General features: G+C 36.6%; 1 protein-coding gene across 9 annotated transcripts in view; it reads left to right on the forward strand.

Moving 5' to 3' along the window:
- LEPR (leptin receptor) overlaps positions 1-15,663 on the forward strand; it is an 82,901-nt gene that overhangs the window by 43,914 nt on the left and 23,324 nt on the right. For all 9 annotated transcript variants that reach the window (XR_013960007.1, XM_080657540.1, XM_080657543.1 and 6 more), the window contains 9 exons: positions 1,258-1,466; positions 3,030-3,172; positions 5,235-5,379; positions 9,079-9,369; positions 9,512-9,629; positions 10,523-10,722; positions 13,143-13,291; positions 14,291-14,450; positions 14,569-14,651. Coding sequence is in view for 8 of the 9 variants with exons in the window: in XM_080657540.1 (XP_080513666.1) it covers positions 1,258-1,466; positions 3,030-3,172; positions 5,235-5,379; positions 9,079-9,369; positions 9,512-9,629; positions 10,523-10,722; positions 13,143-13,291; positions 14,291-14,450; positions 14,569-14,651 (1,498 nt within the window). In the remaining variant the exon portion in view is untranslated. The remainder of the gene's footprint in view (positions 1-1,257; positions 1,467-3,029; positions 3,173-5,234; positions 5,380-9,078; positions 9,370-9,511; positions 9,630-10,522; positions 10,723-13,142; positions 13,292-14,290; positions 14,451-14,568; positions 14,652-15,663) is intronic.

Raw genomic sequence — 15,663 nt, forward strand, 5'->3', positions numbered from 1 at the left:
TAGTCTCTGGCTCCGCTTGCCTCACTCACCCAGAGCTGCTTCTTTTAAAAAAACAAAACAAAACAAAACAAAAACACAACACTTTATTGTTGAAAGTATTACTTATGTCCCCCCTTTTTCCCCCATTGAACCTTTCTGGCCCGTCCCCGCCCTAGGCCCTCATCACCCTATTGTCTTGTGTCCATGGGTTATGCACATATGCATACAAGTTCTTTGGTTGATCACTTTCCACCAACCCACCCTCCTCCACCTTCCCTCTGAGATTCTGTATTCACAGAGCTGCTTCTTTACCTTTGTAGAAAATTGGTTGTCCATATAGGTGTTGATCTTCTGTTCCAGCAATCTGCTTTTCTCTCTTTACACCAATACTCCATTGACTTGATTATTGTAGCTTATTAGCTATAACTTCTTTTTTTAAAATTCTTTATTGTTGAAAGTATCACATATGTCTTCTTTCCTCCCATTAACCTCTCCCCACCCACTCCCACCTCCCAGCACAAGCCCTCATCCCCCTACTGTCTATGTCCATTGGTTATGCTTATATGCATGCATACAAGTCCTCTGGTTGATCTCTTATCCCCCCTCCCACCTTCCCCTGCCCTCCCTTTGCTGTAACTTCTTATTTTATTATTTTAGTGGTTGCTTTAGGATTTATAAGATAGCCTGATATTATACCTCCAAATGATATTACACCACTTCACTGCATAATAACATATCTCCCCCTTCCTAAGCTTGGTGTTAATGTTATACATTTTACTTCTACTTATAGTATAAACCCCACACTACATGGTAATTATTTTTGCTTTAGATCATCCGTAAATATTTACCCTCCATTAAATTTTATTTCTTTGTGTAGAACTAGACTTTGATTTGCTATTATTCATTTTCTTTTTGCCTGAAGGACTTCCTTTAACATGTTTTATAATGCAGGTCTCATGGTGGTGAATTCTTTCAGTTTTGGTTTGCCTGCAAAAAAGTCGTCATTTCACATTTATTTTTGAAAGATATTTACATTGGGTATAGGATTTTAGAATAGCATTTTTTCTTTCCTTTTTGTTCTTCTCTTCTTGCTTATATTATTTCTGACAGCTAACTGCCCTTGTCTTTGTTTCCCTGATATAATGTATTGCTTTGCCGATGCCCTTTATGCTGGGTGTCCAGAATAGCTTATTTCAATTTGGATTTTGTGTCCAACATTTTAAATATAGTCAGTGCCTTTACATCTATATCAATGTTTGCCTCTTCTTTTTCACGTAGGCCTGAAGTGTTAGAAGAATCACCACTGGTCCCCCAGCAAGGCAGTTTCCAGCTTGTTCAGTGCAACTGCAGTGCTCATAAATGTTGTGAATGCCATGTGTCTGTGCCAGCAGCCAAACTCAACTGCACTCTCTCTATGTATTTAAAAATCACATCTGGGGGAGTGGTTTTTCAGTCACCTTTAATGTCAGTTCAACTCATCACTATCGGTAAGTTGTGCATAAGAAAATCACAGATCTAAACATCAGTCATACAAACAGATTAAACACAGATTACAAAATTTGTCACTAGCTTATCTCGCTTTGACCAACTCTGTAATCATGGTAAATGTAGTGCTAGGGAGTATTGTGAGCAACTTCTGGAATGGTTGTAGCATTCAGTCATTCAGTAGTAACAGTAGTATTGCTAACTTTGCAATTGTAACCTAAATTATTGCTTGAAAACAGTTTTATTTCTTTAAATCCTGGATCTGTCTAATGAGATATAAAGTATCTGGTTATCACATTTTTACATTTCAGATAACTATTTATGATAATAATTAGGAGCTTTTTTTTTTTTTTTTTGGCCTGGATTTATTCCTTCAATAAATATTTCTTAGAGGCTCATGATTTGGGAACCAGGGAAAACAGTGGTGAATGAGACAAAATTCTTGCCTCACAGAGTAGGGACAAATAATAGTGGGCAGAGATAAACAAAAAGTAAACAAGGAATAATTTTCTATACAAATCTGAGCAAAAGAAAAACTCAATTAATAGGTAATGCTCCATATTTCCAGTGCAAAGATCCCCCCACATTTTTTGACCAATTTGAATATGTCACTACAAATGTGACTAATATAAGTAAATGTTAACTTAAAATATTTAACTTTTAAATTCAGTTTTGTGTATATATGTTAAATTATATATTACTAGAGGCCTGGTACATGAAATTCGAGCATGGGAATGGGGGGTCCCTCAGCCCGGCCTGCACCCTCTCCAATCTGGGACCTCTCGGACATCCCTCTCGTAATCTGGGACCACTGGCTCCTAACTGCTCACCTGCCTGCCTGCCTGATCACCCCTAACCACTCTGCCTACCTGCCTGATCTCCCCTAACTGCTTCTGCCTATCTGCCTGATTGCCCCTAACCACCTCTGCCTGCCTGCCTGATCACCCCTAATAGCCTCTGCCTGCCTGCCTGATTGCCCCTCTGCCTGCTTGCTTGATTGCCCCTAACTGCCTTTGCCTGCCAGCCTGATGCCCCTAACTGCTCTCCCCTGCCAGCCTGATCACTCCTAACTGCTCTTCCCTGCCAGCCTGATCTCCCTTAACCACCTCTGCCTCAACTCACACCACCATGGCTTGGTCTGGAAGGATGTCTAATTAACATATACCCTTTTATTAGTATAGGTAATTCTTATGTAATTATTAATATATAATTATATAATATATAATTTAATAGTGTTACTATTTTTTCAGCTCATATATAAACTTTTTATTCGTATCTTTGCATCATTGTTTTTGACATCACTAGAGTCACTTTTCTAGGTATCTGAAACAATTTTCCTCACAATTTTTCCTGTACTTCTTTCTACGTTATTGGGGATATATCACTTTTTGAATCTGCATATGACATTATATTTTAACATTAAGACTTTCAGGTAATTTGTCCTCCAGGTCACCTTTTAAGTAGTTGAAAGAACAAGATATGCTAAAATTTCAATTTGACTTCATTTTATGATTATCACAAGAAATGCTTGGCTAAAACATGTTTGTTTGTTTGTTTTCCTTAAGTGAAACCCGATCCACCATTAGGTTTGCATATGGAAATCACAGACAGTGGTGATTTAAAGATTTCTTGGTCCAGTTCAACATTGGTACCATTTCAACTTCAATATCAAGTGAAATATTCAGAGAATTCTACAAGTAGGAGAGAAGTAAGTATATTTTAGTAAAGGAAAAGTTGAGACGCAACTAAAGTAAAGGTGAGACCTATCCAAGTCCCATAGAAAGTGCTTTCCACATACCAAATGTGCCTGCTCCTGTAGAGTAGAATCCGTTATAATTTAACATTGCACCACTAGCTTTCATTTAAGGTCAGCATAGGAACTTAGCATATGAACAGCATTTCTGCATCTTCTGTAAAATGCTTTTAGACAAATTATTTGACGTTACTCCATGTTGCTTATATATGGATCTATGTTATATATTGAGGAGCATGACAAATTCCTTCCAGAATTTAGTAATAGAGAAAGCTCCTCTTCAAAAAAAGTTTACATATATTAGATTGATCTCTCTCCTTTCCCCTCATCTTTGAATTCATTTATAATTTTTTCACCTACCGGTCTTCTTTGATTTCTGATGTTACATTTAATCCTTTTAAAAATTGCTCAGTATATTTGTTTACCTGCAGTGCAGTATATGCATTTGCACTGTAAAGCGCATCAAATCCTTTTTTTCAGTCTTTTAGTAAGTTTTTGTGGAGCTCCTGCTAGAAAGCAAGAACAGGCATGCTTGTATCAGGATATACTGGGTTAGTCGACCAAAATGAGAGGAGTTTGGGAGTGCTGGTGAGAGATGGTGGGTTATAGTATTAAATGGAGGTAAGGGAAGATCTCATTGAGAGGCTGACATTTGAGCAAGGATTTGAAGGAGATGGCAATGTAGATGTCTGGGGGAATCCGGTTTCAAATAGAGAAAACAGCCATTCAGAGGTTCTAACCTGGGTGAGAGGCTGGAGGCCAGGGGAGTGAATGAGAGTAAGAGTAAGAGTGCAAATCAAAGCAGATAAAATCAAAGGGAATAGTGGTCTGGTTTCATTCTGTTGCATGTGACTGTTCAGTTTTCCCAAATCAATGTAATGTTACTAACCAATTACCTCAATCAAAACCAATCAATCAACTAATCCTATATAATAAAGAGCTAATATGCTAATTAGACCGAACAGCAGAATGATCGTCTGGACGACCTGGACAACCGTCTGGATGACCTTCCAGAGGAAGCCAGGGCTGCAAGGGGTGAGCCCCTTGCATGAATTTCGTGCATTGGGCCTCTAGTGTGCAATAAAAACCCAGAGAGTTAGGGGAGGAGAACAAGGAGATTGTAAAGAACCGCATGGGCCATGCATGTACTTTGGCACTTTGTGAGACTAATAGTTCTGTAATTTAGAGATAAATATCTGTTTTCTTAGATCTGGGCTAACTTTTTTTGAGACTTTATTTTCATAAAGAGCAGGATAGGAATCCTTTTATGATGTGCATGGAAAAGCAGAGTTTAGACTTCTCTGGGCTTCAGCTTTCTGATCTGTAAAATTGAGAAAATATGATTTTAAATACTATAGGTGACCTAATATTGTTTAATGGGTTCCTAATGCTTTTCACCATTTTCATTCTATGGTGCCTTGAAGTCTAAGATACAGGGGAGTCCAATAGTTTTAGAGTATATCATTAGAAAACCGAATTTATTAGCTAAGCAATTCTTTGTTGGTGGTTGTTTTACGCAGAGTTAGAGCTCTTAAATATTTTCCTTCTACTTTATAAACTGTATTTTGATTCACTGTAGTTTATCATCAGTCTAAGGTTCTTAAAAATTATTCATGCCCTCCTTCTGTGATGTTTTCCTCTAGGAACAAAACAGTTCTGTTCACCCTGTACATCATTTCCACCGTGTGCTTTCCAGTTGTCAGCAGGGGCATGATGCTTCCCACTGACACTAGCTATATATCTCAAGATTTGAAAAGTCATATTCATTATCATCCAGTTAAAAATATTTGTTTATTGTCATTGTGATTCTTGGACTCATGGGTTATGTAAAATTTTATTGACTAATGTACCAACCTTTGTTATTTGGTTATTGATTTCTGTTTAATTCCATTGTGGCCAGCTAACTCCTCTGTAAGATTTCAATTCTTTGAAATTTGTTGAGACTTGCCTGTGATCAGTTTCGGTAAAGGGCTCACAGTGACTTCATACTTAGGTGTTTTCAAATAATATTTAACAGGCTGATGAGATCGTCTCAGCCACATCTCTGCTAGTAGACGGTGTGCTTCCTGGGTCTTCGTATGAGGTTCAGGTGAGGAGCAAGAGGCTGGATGGCCCAGGCATCTGGAGTGACTGGAGCACCCCTCTTATTTTTACCACACAAGGTAGGTTTTTGTAACAGTACCTTCTATTGAAAAGGGAATATGTTTTTTGAAGTTGCGTTTGGTATATTATAAGACTCTTAAATTTTGTGGCACTAAACCAGAAAGACATTTTCTACTTAAGTTTTGAAAAAGCTAATTTGTTAATGAAAACCTGTATAAAAGCTCCCAGGTATCTTGTTGAATTACATTCTTTTTCAAAATGTACAGTTAATATAAAAGTTTCAAACTCATAAATTCAGAACACTACTTGTATTGATGTTTCCTTAACTTACTTTAAAAAAGATTAACCTTAGAGAGAGGAAGGCAGGGAGAGAGAGAAATATTGATGTGAGAGAGAAACATCGATCAGTTGCCCTCCTGCATGGGACTTGACTGGGAATCAAACCCGAAACCTGGGTATGTGCCCTGACCAGGAATTGAACCTGCCACCTTTTGGTGCACAGGATGATGCTCCAACCAACTGAGCCACACCGGTCAGGGCTCCTTAACTCACATTTTGAAAAATCAGATATATTTACTAAAAAATATATTTTCTATACATATTGTTTTATTGATTTCAGAGAGGAAGGAAGAGGGAGAGAGAGAGATAGAAATATCAATGATGAGAGAAAATCATTGATTGGCTGCCTCCTGCACGCCCCACATGGGGATTGAGCCCACAACCTGGGCATATGCCCTGACTGGGAATTGAACTGTGCCCTCCTGGTTCATAGGTCAATGCTCAATCACGGAGCCAGGTTGGCTGGGCTCAGCTATATTTATTTGATGTACATTCAAATGTTAAAAATTATATTTGACTATTATATATTATGGAATAAAATAGTTTTTTCACTCCAGATGCTTAATTTTGAGAGTTTTTATATTTTTAAAGTTATCTTTAACATCAGATAAACTGCAGCTTATTACAACTTTCTTTTACATAGAGGCACATGAGCCTTAGATCAGTTTTATTTATTTAGAATGCTTTATCATTTCCAAATACTTAGGATTTCATTTATTTATTTTTTGAACAGAGGTTACTTGATGTATTGCTGTTATAGCAAACAGGAGGCTAATTATCAGTACCTTTATAGTTACCACTTTTTTATTCATTGATATTATTGATATTAAAGCTATACCTACCAAGCACCACAGTTAATGAAGCATTGACTATTCCTAATCAAGGAATTATTGATTCTTGTAAAATGAATTGGCTAGCTAAGTTTTTTCATTATAGCTGCTGGGAGGTCTTGGACTTTTAGAAAAAAATCTAGGACTTTTGGTCTAATAATACTGCATTGAGGTTATGCTACATACTGGAAACAAACATTAGAAGTGCTGAATTCTTATAATACCTTTATTAACTGCATTCTTGTTGCTGCCAAAGAAGAGGATAAATAGATATTAGCTGGTTTCTACATTTCACATGTGGCAGCTCTTATAACCAGTTAGAGAAAATATTTTCCCCATAAAAAATTTAGGTCTGCTCCAAGAATTTAAAAAATCTATTTTCCATTATTAAAAAAAGATATTTTCAAATAACTTCATATAAAATGTTTTGATATATATTCTTTTGAGTAATTCACTAATATTTATCAATAATATTTCCTCTTTTAATAAAATTCATTAATATACACTCTGAAAGGGTATTGCTACTTGGCCATGAGAAGAAAATCATTTTTGTTTTCTTATTTTAAAAATTAAATATTGCATAGTATCTCATATGAGAATAAAATACATATTTATATTATTATTATTAAAAATATTTTTTTATTGATTTCAGAGTGGAGGGGAGAGGGAGAGAGAGATAGAAACATCAATGATGAGAGAGAATCATTGATTGGCTGCCTCCTACATGATACACACTGGGGATCAAACCCACAACTTGGGCATGTGCCCTTGGCCAGAATCAAACCTGGGACCTTCAGTCTGCAGGCTGACACTCTATCCACTGAGCCAAACCTGCTAGGAGCTAGGGCCATATTTATATTATTTAAAAAGTAAATATTCAACATTTACCTCATCAATTTCAATACATTTGTTTAATGTAAATTTTACAAATTGTTAGGTTTTTAATAAATTGTCTTTCTTATTTTAAGCTAGTATTTTAGCACTTAATAATGCCAAAATACTTTGACTTTAATCTGACTTCCCAGTTAAGCCATAATTATATGCATTCGATTTTGAAGTGAAATGTTTTGTGTTTTTATTACCTTTAAAACAAAAAGCTTCAACTTAATTTTTAAAAGTTCATTTGTAATCTTTTGAAAAATGGGTTACTCGGAGTCTTTTGAAGCAGCTCAATAACGAGATGTGGAGCACATGGAAGGTAGGTTAATGGTCTCTCAGGTCCCTGCTAGGTACTTGTGTGCAGTAAGTAATGTACTATGAGGCTTGAATGCCACTCCACACTAGTTTATAATCCTAATGCACTGGCTTCTGTTCAGTACTTTCATGCTAGTAAGTTTTTTCCTGTTTATGTCTAATTGCCAATGTCTGGTGTAGATTGGAAATATACTAGTAAAGATATTGGAGTTTACATGCTATTGCAGAAAACTTAAAAACCAATGAAGTGTTTTCGATTTTGTTTTTTGGGATAATCCAAAAAATGCTATGTAAGAAAACAGATATTCATATTTATCAGCAGAAAATGGGTTACCTTAAATATACTGATTTTATAATGCACTCTGGCAGAAATAATTTCTTCCTTTGTTAACAGTTGTTCACTTTTATTCTATTTCTAATTAAAAATATAGACAAACTATGTTTCCAACCACAAGGGACTAAAAAAGTAGTATGGAATAGTGTATAGGCATTAAAAATAATATTTTAGAAAAATTTGGGTTCCTTTGGTCTTCAAACACAGGAGACTGGCATAAAATAACTCAAAATGATGCTACAGAGCAGTAATATACAAACCTGCTTTGTATATTGGTGCATTAATTTTATATTTCCTAACTAGTTTTTTTATTTAAAGCTTATTTTTGTACCTTTCCTGGTAATTTGAAATTTTTATATATCTAAATGAGACAATAGTCCACCATCTTTTGGGGGGTGAGGGGTGTTATCTTACAAAGATTTAAGAACTCACCCTAAGCTTCACTGATTCTTAAAGCAAAGTCTCATGGAAGATAAGTCATTGTGGAATTAGACTATATTTCACTTTCGTTAAATTTCTACCTATCCCTTAGCAAGTGACCATTACTCATGAAATCATATCCTATATAATAAAAGGCTAATATGCAAATTGTCCCCTAGGGAGTTCAACCAGGAGACTGGGAGTTTGATTGCTTGCTATGATGTGCACTTACCACCAGGGTGCAGTGCGGAACATGGCAGATGACCAGCGGTGGTGGTGGTGGGGGGGTACTGAGGGAGTGAGGGAAGGAGGAGGCAGGGAGGCAGGGAACCTGATCGGCCCTGATCACTGGCCAGGCCTAGAGATCCTACCTGTGCACGAATTTTGTGCACCAGGCCTCTAGTATTATAATAAAACTGAAGATATTTATGGAAGGTCAAGTATTTGAGAATGGGAGTGCTTGGGAGCCTAAATAGCTGTACACAAATAGGCAGTTACAGTTATGCAGTCTCTTAGCACACTTGTTTTGTTTTTGGCAGTGTCATCCCTGAATGCTTTTATGAATCTTTTTTACGTAGTAAATTGTTTACACAATGTTTTCTTTCTTCATCTGATTTTCTACCTTTCTTCCCTCATTACAGATGTCATATACTTTCCACCTAAAATTCTGACAAGTGTTGGGTCTAATGTTTCTTTTCACTGCATTTACAAAAATGAAAACAAGATTGTTTCCTCAAAAAAGATTGTTTGGTGGATGAATTTAGCTGAGAAAATTCCTGAAAGCCAGTATAACATTGTGGGGGACCATGTTAGCAAAGTTACTCTTCCCAGTTTGAATGCAACTAGACTGCGAGGAAAGTTCACCTATGATGCCGTGTACTGCTGCAACGAGCATGAGTGCCACCATCGCTATGCTGAATTGTATGTGGTTGGTAAGCACACTGAGGTTTTCTTCCTTTTGTTCCACAAGATAAATTTATCTTATGGACCCTGTATTAGAGTCTCATTTATTTTCATTAAGCATTTTTTTTGGCATTTTTGCTATGTATTAATATTTTTTTGTGTTTTAAATAGATGTCAACATCAATATATTATGTGAAACTGATGGGTACTTAACTAAAATGACTTGCAGATGGTCAACTAATGCAATCCAATCTCTCGCGGGGAGTACTTTGCAATTGAGGTATCATAGGTATGTGTTCTTTTTGCTGTTTTGGTTTTTTTTGTTTGTTTGTTTGTTTTGTGTGTGTGTGTGTGTGTGTGTGTGTGTGTGTGTATGTTGAGACAAAAATTTCCTGTAGAAATATCGCCATCACAGTATTCTTGTAGATTTTCTTCTTGAAAGTGGATAGTAGAATATACTTCATTAGAAAACAGTAACTGCTACTTTTAGCCATTTTAATGCCATATTAAGAGCAAATAGTGGCAGAAGGGCGGTTTCAAAGAAGAGGATAAATGCTTATTATGTTTTGAGGCAGGGTGTTGATAGGGGCTCAGTTATAAAAAATGATTTTCTTCTCTGAGAAGATGAATGATATTCTTGACTATGATTCATATGCAAATCAAGAATTGATATCTTCAAAATTATACTGCTTTGAACTAGAAAATAGTCGGACACTGTAATTATGCTGTAATTACTATTGACTGTTTTCAGTTTGTGGTAGAATTTAATTTGTATTGAAAGTGTAAGGAAATTATTTTCTTTCCCATCTCAGGGATACCCACTGCTGCTTTTGGCCTATAGTTTTAAAATGGTATTACATAGGTATAATATTCACTTAGCTTCCAAAGTGTTAATATGTTCTCTCTCTAACTGGGTCATTAGCTCCTTGTTAGAGCAATGCCATTTAATTTATTTGCATTCCCACTTAGTGTCTAATGAAATATTTAATTAGGGTTACTGTCTGCTTTTATGGAAAGACAAGATTGTGATATAGCTGGGAATTCTAAAATACCTATTTTAATAAGGACAACTATTTTCAGATGGAGCAAAAATGGTACCTTTTAAACAGCAAAGCAGAATTCTCAAATCTTACTGCTTTCATCAAGGTTGTATATTAATGGACTGTTTTCATATCTTTCAAGGAGCAGCCTTTATTGTTCTGATGTTCCACCTAATCATTCCATCTCTGAACCCAAAGATTGCCATTTGCAGAGAGATGGTTTTTATGAATGCATATTTCAGCCAATCTTTCTATTATCCGGCTACACAATGTGGATAAGGATCAATCACTCTTTGGGTTCATTGGATTCTCCTCCAACGTGTGTTGTTCCTGATTCCATGGGTAAGTTAAATTGTTGTGTGTCTTCATTTTTACTATCAGATTTGGATTTAGGTTGATTCAGGGCAGTTGTTGTATTTTACTATTTTCTGATCATATTAGATTTAAATATTTTTTCTGCTTACAGTGAAATTGAGAAGACAATCAGCATTTGAAAGTTTTACTATATTTATTTTATTTTAAAATTTTTGTAGCACAATTTCTTTAACAGTAGGAATATTTTCAGCATACTATTTGATGAGTGAAATTTAATAATCCTATATAATAAAAGGCTAATGTGCAAATCGACTGAACAGCAGAACAATTGGTTGCTATGATGTGCCCTGACCACCAGGGGGCAGACACTCAATGCAGGAGCTGCCCCCTGGTGGTCAGTGCACTCCCACGGGGGATCGCCACTCAGCCAGAAGCTGGGCTCACAGCTGGTGAGCGCAGTGGCGGTGGCAGGAGCCTCTCACGCCTCCGTGGCAACGCTAAGGATGTCCGACTGATGGCTTAGGCCATCAGACATCCCCCGAGGGCTCCCAGACTGCGAGAGGGCACAGGTCAGGCTGAGGGAACGCCCCCCCAAGTGCATTATAGTATCTATACTAATAAATGAGTAAGATGCAAATTGACCGTACCTTTGTGATGCCCACCAGCCAATCAGGAGTGATTATGCAAATTAACCCAATAAAGATGGTGGGTTAATTTGCATACACAGGAGCCGAGTGGCCAGGGGTGGGGCGGGACACTTGCATCATCGCCATGGCGACAACGCAGGTGTTCCGCACCGCCCCAGCCGCTCCAGGCCTCTGGGCAACGTGGGGAGGTGGAAAGGCGGCTCCAGGCCAGAGCAAACAGGCGGCTCTGGCTGGAGCAAAGGTGGTGCTGGCAGCCAGGGGAAGGAAGGCCCATTCTTGCACGAACTTTGTGCATCGGGCCTCTAGTTATAAATAATGCAGTACTTTGTATTTTTCTCCCAATGTACTTACGGAAACGTTTGGAGTTTTTAAATCTCAAAGTTTAATTTAGGTATTCTGATGGTTTTTGTAATCTGAATAGTAATAACTCAAGGCTTTAATTTATGAGGCTGTGTAGGGAGCACATTTATCCTCTTCTTTAGCTATTCAAAATAGCTAAAGTTAAGTGAAGAAGAAAAAATAGACAAGGAATGATGACATTCATGATGAAATTTTAAATACTCTTTTCAAAAGACATTTTGATTTCAAAGGATTAAGAGGACGCTGGGAAAATTTGACATATCCCTCTAGTATTATTACTGTGGAATCTTAGAGAAATGATCCATTTATGATTGTGCAACAGAGATAAAAGAATACATTCCGGAGCTCTGTACTATTTGGTTGTGAAAAATGCCAAAAATCGCCATTTGATTCATTCATTATACTTTCAAATAATTAGTACACATCAGAGGTAAAGCCTGCATTTTGTTAAATAGAAGATAAATTCATAATGTTTAGATTTCTTTTTCCACATAAAGTCACATTGTTGTGCTTGGGCACTGGGACTTGTGGTTTCCAAATATGTTGAGTTGGTGCATTGTCTTTTTCTATTTAAAAAAATGTTCTTGCCATTCTAGACACCTTTGCCTCCATTTCTGTCCCCTGGGAGGTCAATGGGGGCAGGGGGAGGAGACATATGTACTACTATTTGTAATACCTTAAACAATAAAATAAAATTAAAAAAGGAAAACTACTAAAGGAGGTTAAAAATGGCAGCAGAGTAAGTGGATGCTGCATGGTCATGCTCCCAGGAACAAACTGGAATTACAACTAAAATACAAAAAAAAACTTCCTAAATAATCAACAGAAAACTTGCAGGAAAGAACCCTGACACCAGAGAACTGAAAGTGGAGACTGCATAGAAACTGATTTATTTTGTATATTGTAAAAAAATTAATTAATTAAAAAATACAACTAAAAAAAAAAAGCCTTTTTTTCATAGATTTTAGAGAGCCAAGTCTTCACTCTGCAAGACTACCTCTGACCTTGACCCAGAAATGCTTACTAATAGATAGTAGGAGAAGAGTTTGAAATTCACACATGTGGAAATGGATGCAGTGCATATTTTTTGCCTTTAATTAAAGCTCTACATGGAACAGAGTTTGCTCTCGATGTTTATCCTGTGTTCAGTATGGTATCTTCTGCATGCAGAGCCAAGGGCTCAATTTCTAATCAGGTCTTACTATAAACAGAGTGACATGGACAATGTATTGATTTTTAAAGAATCAAGCTATTTGCAAAATAATCCCTTTTGTATTTATTACATAAAGTTGTAGGGGAGCAAATGAGATAAGGGGTGTGACATTTTTGAAAAAGAGATACTGCTTTATAAATATAAGGTATGGAGATTATAACATAAGAATGGTTTTTTAAACATCATTACTGTTACATATACTGTTGTTTGTTTTTTTTAATTTCTAGTAAAACCATTACCTCCATCCAGTGTGAAAGCAGAAATTACTGCAAAAGTTGGATTATTGAAAATATCTTGGAAAAAGCCAATTTTTCCAGAGAATAATCTTCAATTCCAGATTCGTTATGGCTTAAATGGAAAAGAAATACAGTGGAAGGTAACTTTTATCTAGAAATTTATGTAGCTTGCTTCACTAAATGTTATTTCTGACTATTTTAATAATTTTATTTCATAAAACTTACTTTGTTGTCATAAAATTTATTTAGTATATCCTCTGAATTCTGTAGCTATTTTTGTTACAGTGATCTAAGTTTAACCCTTTAAAGGAATAAAATTTCCCACAATCTATCATTTCCAAAAGTGAGCTTTTATCATTGGTCCCATAAAATGTTTCTTAAAAAAAGCTTGCATGGTTAAATAAGTTTAGGAAACCCTGCATCACTGTATGTTCCTAGTGTAAAGTCATAGTTTATTACATATTAAAGGTTAGGGAAGGTCCTATATTAAAACAACATTTATTTGTGAATTTAATTCACCCTATACTTCTCAAACTTATTTTACCAATAAACCCCTTCTCCTCCAACATTTAATAATATTCTTTAGTACACATATTCAATGGAATACATTTTGGAAGAAGCTGCTTTTACCAAATAACCAGAATCATACCCAGAGTTGCAAGTGTGTAAATGATGACTTGTGGGGTCAGTTTTCTGATGGCAGCCTGCAAAGACTTACAAATATCATTAGGTCATGATGATTGTAACTGAATGAGTGTGATCCTCTACCTGCTTATTGAGGAGATTGAATATCAGAGATCCTCTACAGCAGGCCTGATTAACTACTCGGTTAAAATTCTTAATAGTTTTTATGGATAGAGGCTTAGTGGACAGAGATGTGTAATAATAGGCTTAAGAGAATGATTGGGAAGCGAGGCTGCAAGTGAACCAGTCCCAATCTGGTTACAACAAGGCTGTCCTTAACCTGAAGGAGCTCATGGTCCAAGCCTGATATGAGTATTTCCAAAGCCAGAAGACATGAAGTCAGTTCACTCTTCAATTTGGAATAGGGGTAAGGTTTAAAATAAAATGTACTTCAGGGCCCTTTAGTCACCTAGGTGTTAGTCATGATCAATCTAATGCGTTGACTTATGTTACAGATGTATGAGGTATATGATGCAAAATCAAAATCTGTCAGTCTCCCGGTGCCAGACCTGTGTGCAGTCTATGCTGTTCAGGTGCGCTGTAAGAGGCTGGATGGACTGGGATATTGGAGTAATTGGAGTACTCCAGCCTACACAGTGGTCAAGGATATAAAAGGTCTGTAGAGATTTTGTAAACGTGTCTTAAAAATGCATAAGTGTGTTTCAAATACAGTGATTGAAAAGTATTACTTCTGAGAACATGCGTACAACTTGGGCTCCTTGTTGTTTTGCAGTTCCTATCAGAGGACCTGAATTTTGGAGAATAATTCATGAAGACAGCACAAAAAAGGAAAGAAACGTCACTTTACTTTGGAAAGTATTTCTGCTTTTTTATATTATTTTTCATTGTTCATAATTTTAGGCTCTGCAATCCCATATTTCACTTCCATTTTGAGAGATGATCACAGATAGCTAAGATCCTAGTGGAGGGTGTGTCAGCACAGAGTTAGGAGACTTTAGTTCTATTCTTAGCTTAAGGTATTGTAGTTATGTCAGTACTATTTTGGCAAAGTCACCTGAACTCTTTAGACTCATCTGCATAAAAGTAGGATTGCACCAGATGACATCTAATGTCCCTTCAAGTCCAAGAATTTTATTTATATTTAATCCTAAACAAAGTAGATGCCTTCTCCACATTCCTCAAGGACATCTAAAACAAGAGATATTCTTTTTGCATGATGACATATAAACAGTGGATATTTCCATAAACAGTGGATATTCAGCCTAACAATTTTCAAAACATTCTCTCTACCATATGAATTTTGTATCCAAAGTGAATGAATTATTTTTTTGGCCACAATTTTAGGGAAACACAAACATTCAGTCCACAGCAAACATTATCTGTCATAAGGGAATTACAAATTCCAACAAGTGTGTAGAGATACCATTACATACTTCTTAGAATGGTTAAAATAAAAAAAAAAAATCCTATATAATAAAAGAGTAATATGCAAATTAACCACCACTCCGCTACACCCACCAGCCACGCCCACCAGCCAATCAGGAGCAAATATGCAAATAAACCCAACCAAGATAGCTACGGCCATAGAGAGCAGGAGGCTTGAGTTTCCCCGGCGACGGAGGAAGCCAAGCTTTCCGCCTGCCCTTGCCGGCCCAGGCCTCCACTCAAGGCTACAAAGTTTCAATGATAGAAGATACATAAATCCAAACAGAAATGGCGGCAGCCATGGAGCTGGAAAGAACAGGAGGCTAGAGTTGCCCCCAGTGATGGAGGAAGCCAAGCTTTCCACACACCCTGGCCGGCCCAGGCCTCACTTAAGGCTACAAAGTTTCAATTATAGAAGATACATAAATCCCCCAAAAAATGG

The sequence above is a fragment of the Plecotus auritus genome (genome assembly GCF_963455305.1).
Source record: "Plecotus auritus genome assembly, chromosome: 2".
NCBI lineage: Eukaryota > Metazoa > Chordata > Mammalia > Chiroptera > Vespertilionidae > Plecotus > Plecotus auritus.